This window comes from Mirounga angustirostris, unplaced genomic scaffold (assembly GCF_029215605.1).
Source record: "Mirounga angustirostris isolate CCGP_5_RB_7025 unplaced genomic scaffold, mMirAng1.0.hap1 SCAF_1, whole genome shotgun sequence".
Taxonomy (NCBI): Eukaryota; Metazoa; Chordata; class Mammalia; order Carnivora; family Phocidae; genus Mirounga; species Mirounga angustirostris.
The window spans coordinates 89,255,211-89,282,848 of record NW_026991709.1 but is presented as its reverse complement, the minus strand read 5'-3'; the positions used below and the strand labels follow the sequence as shown (position 1 = coordinate 89,282,848).

The following is a 27,638-nucleotide window of genomic DNA, read 5'->3' as shown; positions in this document are numbered from 1 at the left end:
TTAGGGTGCCTGGGTGACTCAGATTGTTAAGTGTCTGCCTTTGGCTCAGGTCATGATCCTAGGGTCCTAGGATCAAGCCCCACATTGGGCTCCTGGCTCAGCAGGGAGCCTGCTTCCCCCTCTCCCTCTGCCTCTCTCCCTGCTCATGCTTTCTCTCTCTCTCTCTCTCTGTGTATCTCTGTGTCTCAAATGAATAAATAAAATCTTAAAAAAAAAAAAAAACAAGGATTGAATAGGGCATTTGCAGAAGAGCAAATCTTAATGGCCAAATAAATGTGAAAAGATACTACTCAAACTCTGTAGTTGTCAGGGAAATGCAAGGGTAAATATATACTCAGCAATCCCACTTCTGGAAATGTGTGTAAAATAAAATTACTAGTACATAAATAACACATGTACAAAGATGTTAATTACATATGGGTAGAAAAACTAAAAATGAAGGTAATGAACTTCAGTAGAAAAAAATCGTATACCATAAAGCCTAAAATATTTGTTTTGCAATCAATAAAAAAATAATATTTTAGAAACATTCCAGATGACTTAGAGGGATTTTCAAGAGATGAAACAGTATGATAAGCAGGATATAGAAAATTATGTACATTTTGATCTCACCTCTTTTGTCATAAAACAATTTATACTTAGGTTTATGTATGTATATATGCATGTGTATATATGTATGTGTGTTCTAGGAGAAAATACTGGAGAATACATAATATAAATTTATGTAGTTATATATTCATATTATATATGAATACATAAATTCACATGGAATATGATGTAATGTGATATAAGTGGACAGGAGGAAGTCAAAACAAGCTAAAGGGAAAAAAGAAAGGGAAAAGGGAAAAAGAAAAAAAAATCTCCATAAAATGTTATGAGATGATCAATTTTACATGATCACCTATGTATATAAAATTAATAAAATGTAAAAAATTACCCCTAGGTCCATGATTCCTAATCCAGTGTTCTATTATGCCATTATGGCCTATATTGTTTTAAAAATATCTTAAATTTCCAAATGTTGAAATACTGAAACATTTATTATGCAACTTAACTACCTTTAATATCACCCTGATTATAGAGGCTGAACAGGATTTCTTTATTTATTGGCATTTTCCTTATTTACCATATGGCTACTGTTTTAATAAGACCTAATGTTTTCCATGTTATAAAATTTTATTCACAAGAAATTAAATCTAAAATTTTAAACAAAAAGGCCCATTTGCTCTGAGTATCCTTTATATTCTAACCAGGATAGAAATCCCTTATTTAAGCCAAAGGATTAAAAGTTTGAGAACAATTTGTTTTAGTAAAGCTGGGGTAAAGGGGAATGCTTCAACATAAAGTGATACACATTTTATCTATTAAAACTGCCTTGGAAAATCACCAAATAAACAAGGATACTGAAGAGTCTTTATTATGTTTTATGCACATGCTCAAAAATGCTCTCAAGGAACAAGAACTTGAATAATAGGCAGAATTTGAATAGTGCAAGATTGGGGGGAAGACAGTGCAGATGAAAGTAATAAAAGACATCCAAGGAGAAGTAGTTCAGTGATTATTTTTGATCTAGGGTTGACATTGCCTGTTAGACCTAATATATTCTATTTAGAGATACTCTATTTACCTTAACTTTTAGAAACATGCCTTCTATTTTATACTAAAGTAATCTTGTATTTAAAACATTTACATATTACTTTTATTATAAAATAATGTACCATTCCTACAGATCTCTCACTTATATTAACCATATCATATAGAGTCATACATTCCCTGAAATAACAGTATCATCAATACAGATCTAGAACATATTGCTTCATGCTCTCTGATGCCTAGTGAACTCAGTTTGTTTAAATATATAGGAGTCGCTTGATTAACAAACAAGACTTAAATGAAAAATTAACACATTTTGATGTGCAATTGTATTTCTTAATGGAAATTATCCACACAAGGAAGCACTCTGAGTTTTCAAGTTGTGTTCCTAAAATAATAAATGTTCATCTACAAAAATATTGCCTAATCTAAGAAGAGTCCTCTCATTTTGTGATGTAAGATATACTGATACAAAGGGGAAATTCAATTACTCGCCAAAATGTTCTGCTTAAACACAATGAAATAGCTATATGTTGGCTATTTTTTCATCAGGTATTTGACATTATTCAGATACAGCTGTAGGATAACTGTTTCAAAGTTCTTTTTTCCCCCTTTCTTTCTTTCAAGAGAGTAATTTAAAGGACATTTTATTACTGTTTTCTGAAAAATAATGGCAGTAGAAGTAGAACAGATGAAATGCATCAATCTAGAATTGTTCCTATTACGTTCAGGGGTAAGATTCCTATATGGGGCCTGTGCCCATTTAGAAAGCAAGTAAATGCCAGCCTATTTCAAATGTATTTTGCAGAACATCTACACATTAGAGACCTATCAACTGACAATCAGTTGCTCCACAAGAGCTAATTAATTAAGCCATAGTAAGATGGAAAAAAAAAAAAGAGTTATATTAACTTGTTAACATGTAAAAGAAAACAAAGCTAAAAGAGTCTATTAGGTTTAAATTGTGTTACAATTTGATTCTAGGGTAAAAATCAAATCTTCTGAATAAGGTCTGTAGGAGAAAGCATAGGGGAAAACAGCATATATCTCAAGGTATAAATAATGACACAAATCAGGCATCAGGAAAAACCATACATGACAAATTAATTTCTTCCTTTCCTCCTTATTTCTTCCCTCCTTCCCAGATACCCCTCTTCCCACCCTTTTTCTCTTCCTTCTCTCCCCTCTTCTTCCCTTCCCACCTCCCTTCTTTTCTTTTTCTCTTCCTTCTCTCCCTTGTTCTTCACTCTGTCCCTTAACTCAGCATTAATTTATCAATTACTTATTACAAGGATAATTTTCAGTCAGCTTTCCAAGAAATGAGATGCTGTAATTTAAAAAGGTTATTTATTTCTATACTTATACTTATGGAAATACCGAAGACCTGCCAATTTTTAAAAAAAAGTGAGTAGCAGGAGACAACAGGAGGAGGTGAGGACAAACTTAAGAATCAAGTGATTGTGATATGTGGATCTGCTGGAGGAGAAAAATGAATTCCTGGCATTTGCAAGAATTTGGAAACTGAGCTCTAAATGGGCATGTGATGGCTTTAAGGAGTTACTGTTAATTTTTTGTAGTGTGATTATGATGTAGTTGTGTTTTTATTTGTAGTCCTTGTAGAGTGACCGAGGTGTGTACATGCTAGGGACTGTGGGCTGAACAACCTGAAGGGAAGGAAGCAGTGGATGGGGCTGGGAGGCTGGGTTGCTGTGGGGCCATCTGATGATGGGTACATGAGGCTCATTATACTATTCTGCACAAGTTTATCTTCGGAAATTCTCCATAATTAAAAAAAAGTTTCTTTTGTGTACATGGGGGAAAAAAAGTTCAGGTGAAATATTTAAATAACTATAGAGGATTGTATAATGCTTTACAAGTCAGATACCACGCATTTGGACCTTGAGAACTTGTTTGGAGGTTCTAGCAGGGGAGCGCAGCTACTCGTATACCCTTGACCGAAGAACGGTCCTCCTCTATCGGGGAAGGTCGTCCTCTTCGACCGAGCGCGCAGCTTCCGGAGGGACGCACATGGAGCGGTGAGGGAGGAAGGGGACACCCGCCTAGCCAGCCAGATCAGCCGAATCAGCCCTGGCGATCAATGGGGTGACAGATGTCGCAGCCAGATCGCCCTCACATCCGATACCACGCATTTGGAAAGTAATTGCTTAGAGTTGCCTGGCCTGTGCAGAAATGGCTTTCTGGAGCGGGTAATGGCAGTCTAGTGAGTAGGTACTAGTGGGTACTAGTGAGTAGGACAGTCTCATGTGATGGGCAGGCCTGGCAGAAGTAAGGAAGAGCTCAACGTAGAAACTAATTATTGAGTGCTTATTACCATAAGCACTGTGGTTTGTAAGTAGGAATCAGTATAAGGCATTTGAGGTTCCAAGAGGCTAAATAACTTGTCCAAGCTCTTATATCTGGACAGTAGGAGAATCTATGCTAGGTTGGCTCCCACTCCTTACTCTAAAGTCCTGAGGTGTGCTCCCTCTAAATCATCCAACAGATGGGAATACTGCAGTAGATAGATCAGATTAGAAGTGGAAGTGGGGATAAGGCTGTAACTAAACATAAACACCAAAAAGTAGGTTTGGGGCTTCATCTGATAGGTAATAAGAATGATTGTAGGTAGTTGTTAGGGAAGTTATGTTACAAAAACAAAATATCTACTTTCCATGTCTGGAGTCTTTCCTCAACTCACAAAGATTACAGGGGTCAAATCATATTAGAGCTAGTGCTATCTACAACTCAACAATTAGGTATTCACAAGATAATTGATATATCATAATCAAATGAATATCTGCAGCTATTGAAGGCAAGGAGACCTATGCATGATATATATCTACTCTTGAGCTGAGCAAAAACATTCTAGATGGGTACTATGCATTTCTGTAGTGTAGCAGGTATAGGACACAGCATAATGGATTGGCCAGTGGATGGGAATTGAGTAGTCACTGTGTTAAATCTTTTACAGGGATTATCATATTTAATTAATGCAACTAAATAATCTATATAGTATTGTTATCTCCATTTTCCAGTGAAACAACTGAGACCTAAAGAGCTTTAATAAAGAGCTCAACGTCTTTCAGTTAGTAAATGGCAGAATAGATATTTGGCACATTTTGTTTCCAGAACCATAGTTTTAATTCCCATTAGTGCATTCCCTCTCTCATATGAAGTGTAATATCCCATTTACAACTCTATACCTATGGATTGTAAGAGAGAATTCTTAAGGTTAAATCAAAATTCAGTGTTCCAAAATCCTTTATAAAACTATGGGGAAGAAATTCTGTGTGAAAATTTGAAAATAGAACTCCATTATCATATTTTAAAAGATACATATATTCAGTATGAACCAACATGCCTATTTTATATAAATAACGAAAATTATCTTTCAAAACAAACATCAGGACGTTTTAGGAAGAAACATTGACATTGCTCTTACTTACAGAGGTTATGTTTAGTATTGTCATGTATCTGACTGTATTTTTTGCCTGATCAGTGTATTGAATTAATTTATGCAAAAATCATGAGAAATCCGATGCCTTTCTTGGAAACCAGTCATTGCCATTGTGTTGGCTTTCACAGCAGAGCTAGAAATTGTTCTGTGTCTTTCAGATGAAACATTCTTTTAGCAAAGGATGGCTTCCTGACAGTTATTTATCTTGAGAAGCTATAAACCTTTGGATTAATTGCATGTTTCATACAAATGTCAGTTACTGAGTTAGTTTTGATGGATCTATTCATGTCCTGTCGGAACTTTAGTTGAGTGAAGGTATTGCTTATCATCAGTCTTCTTTGGCTGATGCCCCTGCAAAGTAAAAACCAGATGTCATGAGAAAATCATTTTTTTCTTATAGAGTCTTCAAGAGACAACAAATATATTCTTCTCCTGTTTGAAAGAACTATGAAGGTAGTACAGATATTAAGAATGAAATCTAAGCTAGATTTGCTTATTCTTACTAAACAGGTACGTTTAACTATGTAGATCTCAAATGTAATTAATAAGGATATGATTTCATTTGCACACATTCCTTGTTGATTTGAGCTCTTACAATTAGGACCTGCAATTCAACATTGTAGACATTCCTGTGCATTAATTTGGATCCTTATACAAAATGCTTGGTTTTGTTATGATGATTACTTCACAATGCACAAAAATGCAATGTATTCCTGCCAATTATTGGGGTTTACTAATTCTTCACATGTTTTTGCTACTTTAGGTAATACAAATTGCATTCCTATATATGAGCTCATCCAGTGACCATGGTTCTCCAGCCAAATTTACTTGACATCTACGTGCAGTCAAATCCCCACACAGTCTCTGAGATTAGTCACTGTTAAGGGGAAGGAGATGTGAGAGTCTCTAACTCAACCTTTCTGAACCTGAGCTTCCTCATTTTTATTATTTCAGTACAAATACATTTCAGGGTTGATGCGCATATTGATAAATCATCATTATTATTGGTGGTAGAGTTCATCAATAATCAGATAAGTACAACCAAGAAAATCTTGCTTTTCTCCCATGTTAATATTATGTCTCTTTTCCTCTAATAAGATGCCAGTTCTTGCATCACAGTTCTGATGCATCACATGGCCCTTCCCCTCATAGCACTTTGTCTTCCATCCTTTACTCTTCCCTACCCAGGGACTGAAGACCTGCCTCAGGATTATAAACCAGTGCAGGAGTCTTGCTACTTGCTGTCTATTTATCTGGCATTTCTTACCTGGATTTCTATACATTGTGCAATGATAGGTTTCATATCACCAGGCTCTGGCCAACTCTTAGGCCCATTCAATGGCTTCTTTAATGTCCTTTTGAGAATCTTGGCCTCAGGAATTCTCCAGTAATGCCCCCTAATCACTGTGTTGAAAGTCATTTTACTTGATGATCTCATTCATTCTTGGTGATGTATGGTTATCTCCATACCCCTAATTCATCAATTCAGCTCTTGATTTCTTGCCATATAGGCCAGTCCACATTTATTCCACTAAAAATTTTTAAAATAGTCTACCTATTTAGGGCCAGATTCTTTTTATAATTAAAATAATTATTTTGGATACAACAAGAAGTAAGACTGTGAGAATTGGTCTAGTCAGATAGACAGGCTGGGTGGTAATAAACATATCCTGAAGAAAAATGTAGGACTAAATGTAATTATTTCTAAATAGAATGATTTCTTTTCTATTAATTCCTATGACATGATGACATGTCAGTAGATCCTTAATGGATGAGTAGTTTTAGTGTCAATTTGTAATCATCTTTTCCAAAGATAAATGCATTTTCTGGCCTGCCAATAATCTGTCACAAGTGTACTGCTTGGCTTCTTATTTGATTTGTTTTTTTTTTTTTTTTTACTTTTAGTATGACAAGAAATAGTATAAATGCAGTCATATGAAAAAATATGACCAATTATGAATATTACATAACTTGATTCCCCATTCTCTCATCTCTTCATATACACCAGTGTCATTAATATTAAAACAAAATTAAATTTTGCCGTGGTCATTTTCTTTAGCATAATCGTTGGTTCCATTAGTTTTTAGGAAATAAGTTGAATTGCCTCAGGCTTAATGAGGCCTCAAGAGAGTATAAAAATAGATGCAAATAGTTGCAACAAATGTATGGGAAAAGTATATAATGCTTAAAACAGTTACCTTTTTAAGGTATATACTGTAAGGTAAGAGGTCAAAAAACTAAACAGGCTACCTGGGCCAAGTAGATAATGTAAAATAAAGTGAGTAAGTGCTAGAGTATTGGGGATTGGGGTCCATAATGAACTGCAGAATTCAGCCCCTGTCTAAAATAGCTGAGCGTTCCCCTGTCCCAGCAGACTATTGAGAAGCAAGAATTCCAGACTGGTGATGTCAGATCTTCAGATTTAAAAATGAATGGAGAAAAGAAAGGGGTAAAAGGGGAATCAGAAATTTTGGATTTTTTAAAACTCCCAATTTTAAATGTTAGTGAAACATAAGATATGGGAACACCAAATTTGGTTTGAAGGAAACAAGTTTTCAACCTCTGGAACATATCTGAAACGTTGATTCACACATGCTTTAGGTGTTTTGTGTATTATTGTTCTCATATTCTGTCTACAATATAATTGAATTCAGAAAAAAATCACATATACATACATATACATAAAACCTACAGAGGGAGGTATAGAAGAATATAAAAATAAGGACATTGCAATTCTTTGTGAGAAATACTGAGAAAAGCTTGCCCAGCAACAGCATGTGCTCATTTCTAGTTTGCAGTCCTCACAGAAGCTTTGGTTTTCCAAAAATACCAAGCAAAAGTAGCAACTCTACTTTGCACCACTTTCTTGCTTAGGACTCAAATGTTTTTGTTCTGTTAATTTCACCTGGACCAAAAATTAGTTCAAGTAGTCCCAAACAGCATGATTTAATTTGGAAATTTATGCATATATTTTTAAAGACTAAAAATAGACTCTGGCCATCCATGAAAAGTAATACCAAAGGTGGCAATTTACAGAAGTTGCTTGGTTGGTGCTTATTTCTCACAGTTAGCTTAACAGAGTTCAATATAATTATGTAACATTCTTATGGCTATGAAAAGAGTAGTGGCCAAGTATAAGAAAAATCAGAGCCCCGGTTTTAACTATATACCAACTTCAACATCATGTGGCCTTGAGCAATTGTGAGCCCAAATAAGCTTGTGTCAGTATTTCCAAGAATTAAAAGAAGGGATTTAGCCCGCAGTGGGCTCTAAAAAATTAGTTCATTTCCTTTATATTTATTCTTCTATTTTTCTCTGGATTTTTGTCTTCCCTGGAGTTTGTATTTGTTAGGAAATTCCAAACGTATTGGCTAATGAAAGGAATTGTATCATAGTATGTTTAGATAGAAGCCATAGAAATGGTAGAGACGAAGAACAGAGCAGAGGAATGTGGATGGGTAATGTTTATGTTAATTTGACTGCATTTAATGAATAGCCTGACCAAATTTCTGAAAATTATTATGTTACATTTCAGTTCTTTGTTGGCTAAGCTTTTAGGATAAAATGAAGCATACTTTTTTAGTTATTTTATATATTACATAATTCATTTATTATATAATATTTATATATTATATAAATGTCCCATAGTAGATAAATTAAAGGATATGTATTTTTTTAAGATTTTATTTATTTATTTGATAGAGAGAATGAGAGAGAGAGAGCATGAGAGGGGGGAGGGTCAGAGGGAGAAGCAGACTCCCTGCTGAGCAGGGAGCCTGATGCAGAACTTGATCCTGGGACTCCAGGATCATGACCTGAGCCGAAGGCAATTGCCCAACCAACTGAGCCACCCAGGTGCCCCTAAAGGATATGTATTAAAAACTCATGGGTTATGGGTGCCTGGGTGGCTCAGTTGGTTAAGCGACTGCCTTCGGCTCAGGTCATGATCCTGGAGTCCCTGGATCGAGTCCCGCATTGGGCTCCCTGCTCGGCAGGGAGTCTGCTTCTCCCTCTGACCCTCCCCCCTCTCATGTGCTCTCTCTCTCTCATTCTCTCTGTCTCAAATAAATAAATAAAATCTTAAAAAAAAAACAAAACTCATGGGTTATATAAAAAAGAAATGCCCAAAATGCATATCAGAGAGTCTGTAGATTTTTTCCTTTTATAGAAATAGAAAACATTTGTTTTCTATTGCATTCATTTTCTTATTTGTATTATTTTCTTCTTTTAAATTTTGTTGTCATGTTTCTAATTGGTTGAAATTGAAGCCAGATCATTGACTTTTTGCTTTCTTATATATTTGTTTAAAGCAATAGGCTTTTCTCCAAGCACTGCTTTAGCTGCTCCTTGTAAGTCCTGCTATGTCATATTTTCATTACCATTCATTTAAAAATATTTTCATTTTCTATTTCAACTTTATCTTTGACTTACTGGTTATTTAGAAGGATTATGTAATGTCCAAGCTACTTGGATTTTCTCTTCATATTTTTGTTACTGGTTTCTATCCTAATTCCACTGCGTTCAAAGCATATAGTTTGTATGATTTTAGTGTTTTGTAGTTTGTTGAGACTTGTTTGGTAAATGTTTCATGTGCACTTATGAAGTTTTTGGGTATAGTTTCCCTTATATGTTAAATAGATCAGTTTTCAAAATTATATTATTCAAGTGTCTATTCCCTAACTTTTCGTTTTCTGCTTATTCTATCAGTTACTGAGAGGTTCGTTCAAATTTCCAACTATGATTGTGAATTTGTGTATTTTTTTGCTCTTTCAAATTTTGCTTTATGAATTTTATTTTATTTTATTTTGGGGGGGTAGGGGTAGAGGGAGAGGGAGAGAGAGAGAATCCCAAGCAGGCTCCATGCTCAGCACAGAGCTCAAGGAGGGACTTAATCTCACAACCCCTGAGATCACGACCCCAGCCAAAATCAAGGGTTAGATGCTTAACTGACTGAGCCACCCAGGAGACACTGCTTTATAAATTTTAAAGCCTATCTTACTTAACTGGAAGTCAGGGAGTTTGTGTATTTGGTTTAACCACTTATCCCAAACTGCCACACAGTAGCTGCTGCACAGATATTCAGTAGTTATTTTGATGGTTCAGTGGGGAGTGGAGATTAAATATGAGAGTTAGAATGTTATGTAATGACAAAGTCCAGGAAATATGTGGGGGGCAGTACAAAGTGCCAAAGAATTAAGATGGTTTCATCAGATTCTGCTAGGTGGAAGCTTTTATATTCAATGATGATAGTACTGATATTTTTGTTTCTTCCTCAATTGGAGAACATGTTAGCTTTCTATGTGTCTTTCATCACCTGGATTAGCATCACGAATAATGCAGCCAATAGCATGAACCTAGACACATACACATAGAAAAAAGACATCTTTGGCCTGATTCAGGAATGGTTCACTGTCTCTGTTCTTACTGGAAAACTTGCAGTTCTCTGCACCTTCACTTATCGATCTATCCTCCAAACTTGATGCTGTCAGCTTGTTTTGCCAGCCTTCATTAACTGGCATCTCTATATTCAGGACCTGGGAAATGCGTATTACATAGTGTATTAAAGGTGTTTCTAGCCATCTCCCATTACTATCTACATTTAAACATGGAGTAGAGCAGTGGCTCTTAAATATTTTGGTCTCAGAACTACTTTACAATCTTCAACATTATTGAGATCTTTAAGAGTTCATGTTTATGAAGATTATATATGTCCATAATTATTATATTAGGATTAAAACTGAGAAATTTTGAAAAGATTAATTTATTTAAAAATGGTAAAAATCTGGGGTGCCTGGATGACTCAGTGGGTTAAGCGTCTGACTTGATTTCAGCTCAGGTCATGATCTCCGGGTCCTGAGATTAAGCCCCTCATCAAGCTCCTTGTCCTTCTCCATCCCCCCATTTGCTCTTGCTCTCTCTCTCTCAAATAGATAAAAAATCTTTAAAAAGTGACAGAAATTCAGCAACATATTAACAAACTAACATTTTATAAAAATATGTTTTCAAAGAAAAAAATAATAGAAGAGTGGCATTGTTTTGTATTTTTCAAATTCGTTCAGTGTCTGGATTCATAGAAGACTGTTTGACCCATATCTGCTTCTGTATTCAGTCTGTTGCATATGTTGATTTAGTTGAAGTATACTAAGGAAATCTGGCCTTACACACCTATGTGGTTGGACAAGGGTAATGTATTTTAAAAGCCTTTGTGGATATTTAAAATCATATCAAAACATAACAAGTGACAGTTCCTTAATAGTTAGTTGCAATGTATAATCTGAAACTATGTTAATAAACTTTTCATACTTTATTGTATTAAAAATGAAATGGCCAATCTTGTATTTTAATTGGATCTTCTCCTTATGCACACTTCTGTGCCATACATTGCTCACTTGGAAAATATTGCTTCAACTGACTTTTTATTTTCCTGCAAGTGGATGATAGCAGAGGATTCAGTGATTATTAGGCAAGTTTGTTGCTACGGTCTTTACTTGTGTCAAAAGGCCAGCAGTTTTATCCACTGTTGCTTTTGCACCATCAGTTCATATTTCAACACAATGAAAAAGGCAAATAATGCCTTAGTATTATTACAAAAATAATTATGATGATCTCATAGCTAACTGAAGGGGCCTCAGGAACTTTCCAGGGGGGTTTTGGACCACACTTTGAGAACCACTGGATTAGAAAGGCATCTCATGAGGTACCAGTATTTGGCTTGGGCCAGCTCAGAGAGGCTATTTCTAGGTCTCTTTTCTTTCTTTTTCTTTCTTTTATCTTTTTTTTTAAGATTTTATTTATTTATTAGAGAGAGAGAGACAGAGAGCCTGGGCTCACTAAGGAGCACGAGTGGCGGGGAGGGGCAGAGGGAGAGGGAGAAGCAGACTCCCTGCTGAGCAGGGAGCCCAACACCCTAAACCAACACATTGGACTCCATCCCAGGACCCTAGGATCATGACTTGAGCCTAAGGCAGACACTTAATCAATTAACCAGCTGAGCCACCCAGGAGCCCCTAAATCTCTTTTCTTAAAACTTGGATAAAAAATGTCTTTTTGCTGAGAAAAACCAAAAAAACAAAAACAAAAAACTTGGGAATTATTTTAGTTTTTTTCTAGGCTCATTTTAATATAATTTAAAACTCCATGTGCCAGATTTGAGTTTATTAATATAAACCACCTAAAACAATGGCAGGCACAGAGCAGATACTCAGAAAATGTTGGAAATGTTGACAGTATAAGTAGCAGTAACTATTGAGGATATTTATTTTCAAAAGCATTTGAGTTATGAATTTAATCTTGCCAACTGGTAATACAGTTTTTTGATTAACAGTAGGGCATTTTCATGTTGGGATCATTTTCTTACATTCCTTTTTTTTTTTTTTAACTTTTTGCTTATCTGTGTTTCTATCTCCACCCCCCTAACAGTAAAATATACATTGCTTACATAATAATAAAAAAAAAACTCTCAAAGAGAGATTATTTTAATTTTTCTATGAAGAATTATCAATAATCTGAGATTTTTGCTTCTAAATTTAACTTTCTCACTGTGCTTCTATCCTGTTGATGACTTGAATGAAAAAAAGAAAACATATAAAGATTTGAATCCAGTGTCTAGAATACAAAAATCACGTGTCAGTATATTCAGATATCATGAATGTTTTGAGAAGAAAAGAGAAGGATGGCAAATAGGTCTTTATAATTTCCTCCATAAATCAAAATTAAGTTTATATATATATATATATATATATATATATATATATGTAGTCCTTTTAGTAAAGTAGATGCTATGGCTTCCATTTCAGGCCTTAGGACAGATCACTTAGGAAAGAAAAAGAATAGTAACATTTATTAGGTGCTTGGAAGTTCTAGAGACTGTGCTTAAGCACTTTATATATGTTTTCTCATTGAATGCTCTCAAAAAACAAAACAAAACAAAACACCCTGTAAAATGTTACTATTCAACATATTACAGTGTTGAAACTGAGGCTCCAAAAATATCGATATGTCCAAGGTCATCTAGCTTGAATCAGAATTTAAGCCCTCTTTTGCTGAATCCCAAATCCAGAATCTTGCCACTCTCTATCCTATTCTACCCAAAGCTCCCATCTCCCCCTCCACCCACTAACTCCTGTCAATCTTTTGTTGACAGTTAGCTGTTCAAGTGTCTTGGGTTATTCATTAGGTTCAGTAGATTAGGTTCTGGCCCTCTTGGAATAGTATATGTCAGAAATTTACCAACATCAGTGCTGCTCAATGCTGCTCATTTTTTTTCCCTCATGTGTACAATAGAGATGAAGTACTTAAATGACAGCTTATTCAAATATCACAACATGCAATATGCTCTTCTTGTCAGAACTCTCTTGTTTCCTATCATTTTAACATTTAGAGTTTTCATTTTTGTTTCCACACTGTCATGATTTCCAATGACCAGACATCTCCACAGATTGATTTCATTTCATGAAGTTGTTATATACAGTCGCATATAACATTCAGTTCATAACATTTGTTTTTTCTTTTCATGATTTATGCAATTTGTCATATAGTGAGTATGACTTAATAGAGAAGATTTGACTCTAGGTTGCTGAAATGAGTCTGCCCATGAAGGAAGGTAGTCTTGATAACAAGTGATGAGTAATACTTAAATTCTTACTTGTTTTGATCACTACTCTTTCAATAGCCTTAACCTATTTGCAGTATCACAGAAAAACAATATCTAAAAATTATTTTTAAAATATATTAGCCCTTTCTGGGGTACCTGGGTGGCTCAGCCAGTTAAGCATCTGCCTTCGGCTTGGGTCATGATCCCAGAGTCCTGGGATTGAGCCCCACATTGGGCTCCTTGCTCAGAGGGGAGCCTGCTTCTCCCTCTTCCTCTGCTGCTTCCTCTGTTTGTGCTCTTTCTCTCTCAAATAAATAAGTAAATAAATACATACATGCATGCATAAAATCTTTTTAAAAAGTATATATATATATATATATATAAAAGCCCTTCCATTATGTAAAATACCTTCATTGTTTCAACCTTGCAGTAGTTCTCAAGATTTAATTTGCTATATTGGAAAATAAACTAAAATATGTGTATATTGTAACAAAATTATATTTTAATATAGTATTAAAGGCATATTTATTTAGTAAAAATATTTATGGAATATTTGTTACAGTTACCATTTACTAGGTGCAAGACATTGTAGTTAGAGTTTAAGGATGTGTTGAAAGGGATAAGACTCATTACTTGTCCTTAAAAAGTTTATTTTTTTAAATTAGTGACATGATTAATTTTATGTTAATGCCAAGAAAAGAAAATCATGTTAGCATTTTAGGTACCTAAAAAAAATTCTCAGTAAATATGCTTATTCTGAAGTATGATGGAGATTGGCCATTTTTTGTTACAATCTTAATGGGATGAAATATTTCTCCTGATATTTATTTAGTAAGGTATTCAATTACCTAAAGAAACATTGGATCATGGAGTAGTGACTCTTTAAATCATTAAGTCCCTGTAAATATTGATATCATCCAAGTTTATGTCATTGAATTAGAGAACCTAGCAGATGAAACTAAATTTTTAAAAATTCTTTATTTAAATTCAATTTATTTAACATATACTGTATTATTAGTTTCAGGGGTAGAATTTAGTGATTCATCAGTTGCATTTAACACCCAGTGCTCATTACATCAATTGCCTTCCTTATTGCCCATCACCCAATTACCCCATTCCCCACACACCTTCTGAAACTAAAGATTTGTAATGTCTTACTGATTGGATTAACTTGACCATTTTATGAGTCTGCTTTTAGATTTGGTTTAGGTAAATTAAAGTGACTTAATCTGAAAAGTAATCTTTGACAACAGTTCTCTCTGAAAAACAGAAAGAGTCTCAGAAACCAGACACTATTATCAGATTATGAACTGAGCCGAACCAGGAGTTAGACGCTTAACCCACTGAGCCATCCAAGCACCCCATTACTGTATTTTTAAATTGTAATCCAAATATGCTAGAAATAAAGTTATCTCTTATTTGCAAGGGTGAGAGATGTAGTTATAACACTAGACTTTTTTTTTTTCTTTTTTCTCCCCCTCTTCCCAGGTCATAACAGATGTGTTGGTATTTTATTTTATTTCTCTGTGTTCTGGTTTTTAATAAAGCTTACTTTACTGTTTTGCAACATTTGTATTTTACTGTCTGTGAAACATAAGTTTGAAAGAAATATCAAATTAATTAAATAAGTACTTACTGATCTTTATGCTAGGGACTTAGCAGGAGGTCACCAGGCCTATCAGCATCATTTCATAACATGCAAAGAAGACAGTTATGTGCCATGTTCTCCTGGATTACAAAGAGAGGGGATATTAAGATCTCCTTCAGATAATCTACTTATGTGTGAATTTTTTTCAAAATAAATGTATAAGGAGCAGTTTTCTTCTTTGTTGTTTAGATGACTCCCAAACTCTGAAATTTGGTGTATTGTACTCTTGAAACAGTTCCTTTGATTTCCCTAAATCTTACTTTCTCATAAGCATTAAAGATCTCTCTCTTCCAGCTTCACACCATCTGATTTTGATTCTTTTACCCAGAATACTGTGCTTTCTAACACTCGGTGTTTTTATTGTGTTTGCAAAGTGTCTAAGATTGTGAGATGATCTGCTCCTTCCAAAGAGCTAAGTAATATAGTGGATATCTGAAATACAATGTAGTACGATAGAAATCTGACCTATTTAATCTGGAACATTTTCCATCTTGATTACATTACCTGATTTTCAATTTCCTTAGTTATAAAACAGTAACAGTAGTTATTTGAGTTTTTTATGCAATGAATCTGCACAATGCTTTTAGTCCTAATAGTATATATTCAGTACACGATTTATAATTATTGTGTTATTTTAGAAGGTAAGAGATAGTTGAGTAAGTAATCATGCTTTTATTTGACACGGTGTTGGTGGCTGGCTGGCAAGGAAGCTGAGGGGATGCTCCCATTTTCTCCGAACCATTAAATTTCTTGATATTATGTGTGATACAATTTTATCATGTGTTTTAGTCTTTATATTTCCAAAGCAAAATTAAAAGATAAAAAAATCAGTTCATGCTTTAGTGTTTATTCATTTATTTGTTTACTTTGTAATGTTCATTGTAGCTTTATTTGCAATAGTCAAAAAAATAGAACCAACCTCAGTGTCTATTAATGGGTGAACATTGTGGTATCTCCATAAGATGTAAAACAGCAATTAAAAAAAAAAGTGAACGATTGATATATAAAACAACATGGATAAATCTCAAAAAGCATGCTGAGTGAATAAAGCCAGACAGTGTCCTACTATATGATTCTATATAAAATATAAAATTCTAGGAAATGAAAATTAGAGTGACAGAAAGCAGATCAGTGTTTGTCCCTTGAAGAACAAAGGGGCAAGTGGGAGGATTTCACAGGACATGCTTTAGTGTTTAAATGCACTACACACATATAGTATATAATTCACAGAATTTTACTACATTGGATACCAAGTTGGATAATAAATTTAAAGAAATTTTTTATTTTTTAGTATGCGAAAAATACCAGCTGGTATAGTATGAGTCCTTGTGTATGTTAATTGTATATACACATGATAAAATCTCAGTGAACTTTAGTAAATGTACTGGGTTTTTCTCTGCTAGTATGTTTCTTTAGCTGTTTTGTTTCCCCATTCATTTACAATGTAATCTTGGCACTCACCTGGGTACTAGGAATGCTACATGCATCGCTTCCTCCAATTCTAACATCAGTGTTGCTCTGTGGCTCATCCAGTAGCAGGTGTTGAACATTGATATAAACAGAATTTTGTCTACCAAAGCCAAAATCCTCCCATTGCCAGTCTCCACTGGCCAAAGGAATGCTAATGCAAAACTTCCAAATTCAAGTCTCAGGCATGACGGTTCATTATGCTGTCTGCCAAGACTACTGGCCCATAGACACTCTTATTTTAGAAATTAAGGCAAAGTAAAACTTTCTGTCAAATACCTTGTGATTTTAGGTGATACACTCCTAGTTTTGCAGCTTTCTCTGGAATTAGTAAATTGAGATTACATTGCAGTTAATTACTTAATAATATTTGTCTTTGAAAATAGCAAATTACCTAATTATAACAGAACTGTTCACCATAAATTCCAAAATACCTATTGTGGGGGAAAAAACATTAAGAAAAATGGTGGAAAGTCTCAATAAAATTTAGGCATTTTAGTATTCTAAGTAATTTGAAGTGATTAATGACTAGAATCCTTTGATTAAAACATTTGTATCAAGGGCGCCTGGGTGGCTCAGTCGGTTGAGCCTCTGCCTTCGGCTCAGGTCATGATCCCAGGGTCCTGGGATGGAGCCCCACATCAAACCCGGCATCAGGCTCCTTGCTCAGTAGGGAGCCTGTTTCTCCCTTTCCCTCTGCCTGCTCCTCTCCCTGCTTGTGCTCTCTCTCTGTCAAGTAAATAAATAAAAATCTTTAAAAAATTAAAACATTTGTATCAATACGACTTTTTCTTAATAGCCACTGATTTATTTAGAACAATCTAGATTTAAAAGTTATGTAATTTCAGAACATGGAACTCACATAGCCTCCTCCGTCTTTTTGGGGGGAGCACAAGATCATTATAAATAATTTGACAAATTTAAAATACAGTTTTAAAGGCAACAGAATTAAAAAGTAATTTTAGGAAAATTGGATTTGAACAAGTATTTATTAACTTATTATTTGAAATGTTAGGTAATATTTATTAAAAATATTGTTCCCTCTATCATTTTTAAAAGACCAGTGATTTTATAACCATGTGTGCACAAAAACTTCATTAACATTTTTCAGGATACTTTATATAGATATACAGATATAGTGGTTCTCTTCAGATTACTATAAAGAGGTTTCATTTTCCCTTAAAGCCAGTCAACCATCAAAATATGGGAGATTTGAATAATTTCAGGTAGGGTAATGTGCAAAATGATATCACATCAATCAACCTTGAATAAATTATCTAATTATAGGTCTGTGAAAAAAACAAAAACAAAAACATGGATCATAATTCTTAACTACCTTTGCAGAGTTTCCCTGCTTGGATGTTGTGGAAATAGCAATCAGTATTTACAAAGAAATCATGTCTTACATGGAAGTTGGGTACTCAAATTAGTGTATTTCTGGTTTTGGTAGGTACCATCCTGAGCTAACAGAACAGTAAGGGAAATCCTCAAGGGGACCAAAACTTAGGAAAGAGTGCTGCGGCGAGTGATGAATCCAGAAACCTAGAACTTTGAGGATGAATAGCAGGTGGCACAGGGAGCAATGGAAGAGCTATGATTCAAAGAAGAAATAATAAAATTCTTATAGTATTAAAGACATTGAATCAGTAGTTCACAGTTCTCTCATAATAAGAACATCAAGTACAGACAATGTTTAGTTTAAAAATAATTCCTATCTTTCAAAATTTATAATCAAATTCAGACTCTCCCAGTTTAAGAATGATTTCTATCTTTCAAAAATTATAATCACATTCAAACTCTCCCAGAGAACAGATCAAGAAGGAACACTCTATCTCATTTTATGAGGTTTGTATAACTTCAAGCCAAAACCAGATAGAAATGATGCCAGAAAAGGAATATTGTCTATCAACTTTACTTCTAAAAATAGAAATGAAAATTATAAACAAAATGTTGGCAAAATAAGTCACATAATGGCCAAAAATTATAATGCATTCTACTAAGTAAAAGTTAATCCTAGGAATGCACGTTTGAATGCTAAAATATCGATTACTGTAATCCATCTTATTAAATAAAAGGATAATATGATTCTTCATAAATGCATCAGAATTTATGATAAAATTTAATATGATTCATAAAACATCTTTTATCAAAATAAGAATGGGAGGGACATCTTTAACCTGATATTTGGAATATGAAATAGATGAGTATTATCATACCTTATTAAATATTTTATTAAATATTTTCTGGAGGTTTTAACCTGCATAGTCATAAAAAAGTAGTAATAGTATCTATAAGTGACTAGAAAGGAAGTAATAAAACCCTCAATATTTGCTTATCATATAATTTTTTTTATGTAGAAAACTCAAGGACTATTATCATTAGTAAGGGAATTTAGCAGGATTATTTGATAGAACAGAATAGTATTCCTCAGTACCAGTAATAAGCAGAAAAATAATTTTAAAACATTTTATATTAGCATTGACTACTATTTGATATATTAAGGACTTATTTTTATGTTATTATAAGGATGAGAAATTGATCTTCCTCAAATTGATCCTCAAATTGATCTTCAGTCTCAGGGTGATTCCAGATACAATCTTGACAAGGAAATTGATAAGCTCATTCCATTATTAATATGGAAGAGAAAAAATAGTGAAGATGTTTCTGAGGAAGTATAAGTAGGAGGACTTGCCATTCTCAGTATTAACATGTATTAGAAAGTCAAACTAATTAAAATAACATATTATAATGGAGATGAATCAAAAAGATGGAATTGGAATTGATTGGGGATCCCCGACAGATCCACACACATATGGAAATTCATGAATGACAGAAATGCCATTGCACATTGGTGAAGAATTTGACCAAGGGTACTAGAGTGGTTATTAATATGGAAAAAAAGTGATATTGAATTCACAGTACACATAAACACATTCCAGGTAAACACTGAAATGTTTAAAAACAAATTCCTTAAAACTTTAGGAAAAATTAGAATCATTTTATCACCCCAGGTTTGAGAATTTCATAAGCACATCAAAAAAGTGTATAGACCATTGCATTATATTAAAGTTACATTGAAATTATAAACTTCTATTCATCATAAGACAAGACATTGAAAATGAAAGAGAATCCCAAAACTGGTAGAACAAAGTGTCATATATGACCTAAGAAGAATTTTCCAGAATATAGAAACACTTGCATAAACATGGGCAAAAACACAGTCATGGCACAGAAAAGGGAACATAGATAGCTAAATAATAAATGAAAAGATCCTCATTAGTAATTATGGAAATATAAGTGAAAGATACATTGGTATACAATTTTATGCTCATTGGTTAGCAAAAATTAGACACACTGAAAGTAGGACCTCTTAAAAAGTGCTGGTGGTATAAAACGTTTTGTAAAATTGCATAGCATACCCCGCCACCCAGTAAAGGTACTTTGAGTTAAACAAATAATGATACACAATTTCACACCTGCCACATTGGCAAAAATATAAAATGAAATAAAATAAAGGACAACATCAAGTGTTGGTGTGGAATAGAGGGTCAGAACTCTCATGCAGAGCAGGTAGGAATGTAATCAAAACCCTTTTAAAAGCTTTTTGACAGGGTGCCTGGCTCAGTTGGTAGAATATGTGACTCTTGATCTCAGGCTCCTGAGTTTAAGCCCCACATTAGGTGCAGAGATACTTAAATAAGTAAATAAATCTTTAATATAAATAAATAAAAGCATTTTGGCACTTCTTATATACAGGTATATGCCTTCCTTGCCTAGAGAAACTTGCATATGTCTCTCAGGAAATATGAACAAGAATGTTCCTTTATTTATTTATTTTTCTTGTACCCTTTCATGGAAGAAGAAGAGATCTAGGGGTGAAAAAGTCTCTTCTCATGCGTTTCCCATTGACTGAATCTAAAACTGACTGGAAGCTAGAGGGCTTGATAAAGGTCCATAAGTGTTGGCCTTCTAAGCATGCAGGAAGTATCAGGCAGAGAGAGGATCTGGGGGACAAAGGAAGAATTCTATCATCCAGGTGTTAATAGAAAGTTGATTTACATTGAGCTGTGTAGATATTCTCATAGTTTTTTTTTTTTTTTTAAAGTTACTTCTGTGTGTTGGTTATTTTCTAATTTTGTCTATTTTCTCCTTATAAAAAGTAAATAGTTTATCTAATGATTTATTGTCTTCCTTTCTTCCTTGTATTATAACTTCCTCATATTTATAATAATGGAAAACTGGGAACAATTTTAAAATACTTATCTCAGGAAATCAATAAATAAATTAGGAGGAATCTTGGAAACCTCATAGTAAGTGAAAAAAAGCAAATCACAAAAGAATACGTATATTAACTATAATCACCATGTTATAAGTTGCTAAGAGACTAGATGTTAAATGTTATCACTACAAAAAAGAAATGATAGTTGTGTGATGTGTGGAGAAGTTAGCTAACATTACAATGGTAATCATTTTGCAATAATTGTATCAAATTAATATGTTGTACACCTTAAACTTATACAATGTTTTATACCAATTATCTCTCAATAAAAATGGGAAAAATGAATACATATATAAAATGCCAACTATATAAAAGCAAGCATTCAAAAAAATAAGAGGTGAATTGTTAAGGCCATATGCGTACATAAATATTAAATTTATACAAAGAAGGCAATGAGAAGTAAAAAAGGAAAAAAAATCAGATTGTGGGGGGTGGTTACCCTAGGAGACCAAGGTTAATGATGAAATAAAGAGTACTGAAGGGGCTTCAATGATATCAGAGATGTTATACTTCGTAAGATGGGTTTTTCCTTCATTATTCTTTATATTTTGTATGTTATATGTTCTTTTATATTCAATTTGTTTATGATATTAAAAAAATGAAATTATAATACAAAAAGTATATATCCCTTCAATTCAGAGTGAGGTAGAAAATGTTGATATTCTCTCCTCAGGAATTTTAGCTTAGTACTTAATAATATTTAGAAATTCTCCAGCATTGGGACAAATTACTAATTCTTCAGTTGAGCCCCTAAAGAAGTATTTGATTTACTTTTTGAGGCCATCTTGTATAAATATATACACCTTAAAAAATTTAATTTTTTTTTGAGTTGCTTATACGATAAAGCACTTTGGAACTGAGACCAGCAAAACAAATGGCAGATTAAACATTCTACATACTCAGAGGTGGATTCATGCTCGTCAATTAGCTGAGTAGAAAAGCAAACAAACAAACCAACCAACCAAAAGACTAATTGAAATTTTTCTGTTTTCTATTAATGTTGACCATATACAGATAAATTTGAATAAATAAAATATGTGTTTTGCAACTCTACACATATTACAAAAGAACATTATTGATGCCTCTTTCTAAATAACTTTCTCCTCAAACTGAGTTAAGTTTCAACTCAGTTTACGCGCTCTATCCCAAATAGTGCAGAGAGTACTTCAGTGGCAGTAAAGTAAGATGATAGGGATACAGAAATCAGATATAGGAACAAAAGAACAGGATAAAGACCTAGATGAGGGAGTAGGATATACTAACCTTCATCTCCCCAGAAATAACAACTAGCTATCCAAGAAATAAAATAGCCTTGAGAGGGCTCAAGAGCCCAATTAAGAACATACAGCAACACAATGGAGCCAGAAATGGAGACTAACTATACAGAAAGGATTGTGGAGCTCAGCTTAGCTGAGACATCCAGAAATGGTTAGGAACCAAGAAGAAAGGTGGAGGCTATTAGTATCAACCATGCAGTAGGTGTCACTGTGGTTCCCAGTGGCCAACTCTGTGGAGGACTCTAGCTGTCTTTGCCATGGAGGGCCTCAGCCACAGACTCCCTGCAGCTTTCACAGTGGAAACCCCATAATGTTCATTGGCACAAACTTCAATGGCCTGATCATCAGAGGACACCAGCAGCTTTCACCACTGAGGTAATCAAAAGCTATCACTGCCACAAATTCCTAGGAGAGGGAGATGCTGCTGTGCCCTCTTCCACCAGAAAGAGCTACTATTTCACAATCCATAGGACCAGGGCTGCCACCACCCCCCATCCATGCACATTCTTGACCTTTGAGCCATGGCTGCCCTACATGTACCCACAGTTTAGACCCGGATATAGTTGTCGCTTTGTGTTTGCCTGTGGCTTAGGCACTGGAGTCACTGCTGCTGTGGGCTTGCCAGAGCCCTGGACCTCAGGAGCCACTGTCACTCTGTAAGTGCCTATATATACTCTAGACCCTGGCTTTGTGATTGCTCTAAGAGTGCCATGCATCAGATACCAATATCACCACCGCTGCAAGGGTGCTGCAAGCTGACCAGGAACTAAGATCTGTCCTTGGCCACAATATCGCCCGTGGGAGAAAAAGAAACAGGAAGTTCCCAGAAGCCTTTGCTCTGAACCCAACAGCCCTCACTACCACTGCATACCCCACAGCCTTCGCCTCTGAGGACCCCTGCAATCTTATATGAGACAAAATGGACATGTCAAAAACTATAAGTAAACAAAGAGGTTCACTGTATAATGGGTTTCAATTCATCAAGAGACTAAACAATTATCTGTGCATGCACCCAGCATTGGAACCCCTATATTGAGCAAATTTTAACATACCTGAAGGCAGAAATGCATAGCAATGCAATAGTAGTAGATGTCAATACCCCGCTTTAAATAGTGGATATCTCTTTCAGAAAGAAAATCAATGAGGAAATGTTGGATGTGAACTACACTTTAGACGAAATGGACCTAATAGACGTATACTAAACATTACATCCAACAGCAGCAGAATACTCATTCTTAAGCACACAGGGAACATCTCCATTATAGATCATACGTTAAGGCACAAAACAAGTCTTGAGAAATTTAAAAAGTTTGAAATCATACCAAATATCTTTTCTTTTTTTAAAAGATTTTATTTATTAGAGGGTGCATGAGCTGGGTGCGGGAGCAGAAGCACCATTCACAAAAAATTAACTTGAAACCGATTAAAGACTTAAATGTAAAACTGAAACTGCAGTACTCCTAGAAGAAGTAACAAAGGGAAAGAAAACAAAAGGGAATATTTCTTGACATTGGTCCTTGCAGTTACTTTTTTTTTTTTTTACTAATATGACAACAAAAGCCCAGGCAACAAAGCAAAAATAAACAAGTGAGACTATATCAAACTAAAGAGCTTCTGCACAGCAAAGGAAACAGCATGAAAATGAAAAGAACGCGTGGAATGAGAGAAAATACTTACACAACATATGTTTGACAAGGGGTTCATATTTGTAATATATAAGGAACTTACACAATTCAGTAGCAAAAAATCACAAATAGTCCAATTAAAAAATGGGTAAAGGACCTAAATAGACTTTTCTCCAAAAAGGATGCCCAGATGACCAACTGATACGTGAAAGGTGCTCAACATCGCTAATCATCAGGGAATACAAAGCAAAACCACAATGAGATATCACCTTAAACCTGTTAGGATGTCTATTATTAAAAAAAAAAAAAAAAAGAAAGAAAGCAAAAGCAAAAGAGAACAACAAAAACAACATGTTGGTAAGGATACGAAGAAAAGATAACCTTTGTTAGTGGGAATCTAAACTGGTACAGCCATTATGGAAAACAGTATAGATGTTCCTCAAAAAATTAAAACCAGAACTGCCATATGATCCAGCAACCCACTTCTGGGTGTATATCCAAAGGAAATGGAATCAGAAGAGATATTTGCACTCATGTTCATTGCAGCATTATTCACAATAGCCAAAGTATGAAAACAACCTAAGTGCTCATGGATGAATGAATGGATAAAGAAAATGTGGGATAGATGTGCAGTGGAATATTAGTCAACCTTAAAACATCCTTCTTTGATAGCATAGATATCTCAGAGGATAAGTGCAATAAGACAGAGACTGAGAAAGACAGATACTGATAGTATCACTTACATGTGTACTCTAAAAAACAAACAAAAAAACTCAGAGTAACAGAATAGAATCATAGTTGCCAATGGACTGGGAGTGAGGCAAAGAGGAGATGTTGGTCAAGGAGATACAAGCCTTCAGTTATAAGATGAATAATTTCTGAGGATCTACTGAGGACCTACTGTATGGTGACTATAGTTAATAATACTGCATTGTATACTTCAAATTTGCTAAGAGAGTAGATCTTAAATGTTTTCAACACACACAACACACACATAAAGGTAATGGATATGTTAATTAGATTGTCATAATTTCATAATGTGCATGTATATCAAATGATACTGTACACTTTAAATATATATATAATTTCATTTGTCAGTTTTACAAAAAGCCTCCCCTGCCAAACACACACACACACACACACAGACATATACACACAGAAGGCAGACCAGTGTTACTCAGAATAAAAAGTGAAATTCTTTCAATCAGCTCTTTCACAAAACTTAACTTGACCAATTGATAATTGGTCAAACCACATATTTAAAAAAATTAAAATAACCTTGGAAAAAATTGGGAAATTATTTATTGTTGCATCTTTTTGTATAGATCAGCTTTTAGCTGTGTCAAGAGCCCTACCTTTTGTCTCCAGTAATGCTTTTCTATATTATTATATATGTATTTTTTTTCTGATGTGTGTATTCCATATTCCTTTTCCAGATGTGTTTCATTTGGGGGTTATTGAATAAACAGGGTCCTAAATGAATCAAGTATGTGTGAGAAAAATAATGTGATGAACCGAAATAAAAATAGTATCCCACTTAGGTAATATCTGTTTGGCAATATTTTGGATAACAATAAAATTCTTACAAGAAGATACCTTTTTGCCAAAGAGGAAACTGGTCCCTTTGCATCCCAGACCAAAACAAACTTTACTGGATTATTATTTTTAAATTTCACATATCTTATTTTGTTCTGGGTTCTGCACATATTTTTTTTACAGATTTTTTTTGGCTTCTAGGATGTCATAAGCAAAAATAGTATCACTGGATTTTGGAACAGGTATAGGAATAAATATATAGACTACAGCAAGCACACACAAATTTAATTTCTTACTGATTTGATAATCTGTGGTTGGTTTTACTGCGATATACTAATTTTATTGAATATCGCTGTGCTCATAGGATCATGAAATTTGGCATGTAATTTGTATCAAAAGTGTTCTTTCTGTATCATTTTAAAGAGCAATAGCTATATATTAATCACATAACTCTATATGGAATCATATTAACTGCAATACAAAATGTCTCCACCAGCATGACTCCTAGCTTTGGAACGGAGTTTTAAATGGATTGTGTTGATGTCCATAGAAAGATCAGAACTAATAAAAGAACTAATTGGCATTAAGCCCTCTCTTCTCTGCAATCCCCTAGTACTTTATTAGTTCTTAATTTAAGAACTTAATTCATTCTGCTTTGATTTAGTGTAATTTGTCTGTAGGCTCATCACCTCCCACGAACTGTGAGTTTCTTGTATAGTGTCCTGTCCCATTCATCTTTCATATCCCACATCTATTAATAATTGTTCATATATTAAATGGTTAACTCAACAGAATATTTTTTTCCTTTTTCTTAGAGTGTGCTTTTTAAATTTCTTCCAGAAATTTGGTACAACTGTATAAAAGTGAGGATGACACAGAAATTTCAAAGAAGATTAAGACTGACTGGACTTCTTTGGGCCTAGAAGAGGTACAGTTTGTAAATTACTCCGTGCTGCTTCATCTGGCAGGCCCGTCTGCCAGCTCTGTGATTCTGGGTAGCAGCGGCCAATGCTTTCGTCCTAATGGCCAGCCCTGCAGCGAAGAAGCCAGAACACATAGCAGCCAAGATCTGCTTTACTCATATGCAGCCTATTCTGCCAAAGGAACTCTCGAGGTAATATGGCCATTTGTCTCTGTCATTTATAGTGAAATGGAATTAGAAAACAACAGCTTTCATCTAAATTGAACTAACTGGCAAGATGCAACATAAAAAAGTGACCATTAAATGTTCTCAGTGTGGAGGTGCCAGGGAAGGGGAAGGAAGACTTGGATTGCCTGACCTTTTTTCTTGTCATATTTTGAAAGTGAAAACATGTAGAAGAATTTAATTCAAAAGTGTTGAATGTGTGACTGAGTTACTCACATTTTGCTTACGACGCGTTCATTTTATTTTGGGGGGTTTTGAAGAGGCAAATTTTAATGGATTGATATGGGCAGAAGGAAGAAATGGAGGGAGTTGTGTTTTGAGTTGTGTACACACACAAGAAATGAAGTGGAAAATCGATGTGATTATCCACAGATTTAAGATTTGAAATACAGTGCTTCTGCTTTCTTGATGGAAAACATGGGAGATAAGGAGCCAGGTGTAGACTATTGCTTTACTTTTTCTGCTTAGCTAGTTTTTTTGGCTCGGTGCTGAAGCATGTGCCTTCCAGAGTCACACAGACGAGTTTCAAATCTCAGTTCCCTAATTACCCACTCTTACTTAGCCATCTAGGGCCGAGTTCCCTCATCTCTGTGATGGGGATAAAAATAGTTCCAACTTTATAAGGCTGTTGTGAAAATTAAACTAGCTAATATATGGAAACCTGGGAGAACAGAGCCTAGCCCACAGTAAGGACAAAATACCAGTTAGATATAATATATAATTGGTCCTGTTTCCTTCATATAGGAACATTTTCTGTCTCCATGTAAAAATACCATTTTAATAAACAAATTTAGTTTTTTTTACAAACCTTTAGATTGCCTCATTTAATACAAATGAAATAATTATGTTTCTGATTGTTGTTAATTATTGGCAGAGCTTTTTCAGAATCTATTAACTCTGATTAATACATTAAATATTTAAATCATTTGAAGTTACTTCACAGATACGCTCCTGATTTTTGTTTTTTGTTTGTTTGTTTTTCATTTTGGGGGAGAGGGTGGAGAGAGAGTTCTTTT

The 27,638-nt window shown here is 34.4% G+C and overlaps 1 protein-coding gene across 1 annotated transcript in view; it reads left to right on the top strand.

Moving 5' to 3' along the window:
• The window catches only part of NAALADL2 (N-acetylated alpha-linked acidic dipeptidase like 2), a 1,210,813-nt gene that overhangs the window by 639,558 nt on the left and 543,617 nt on the right, over positions 1–27,638 (top strand). The window contains exon 5 of the mRNA XM_064590309.1: positions 26,316–26,589. Coding sequence (XP_064446379.1) covers positions 26,316–26,589 — 274 coding nt within the window. The remainder of the gene's footprint in view (positions 1–26,315; positions 26,590–27,638) is intronic.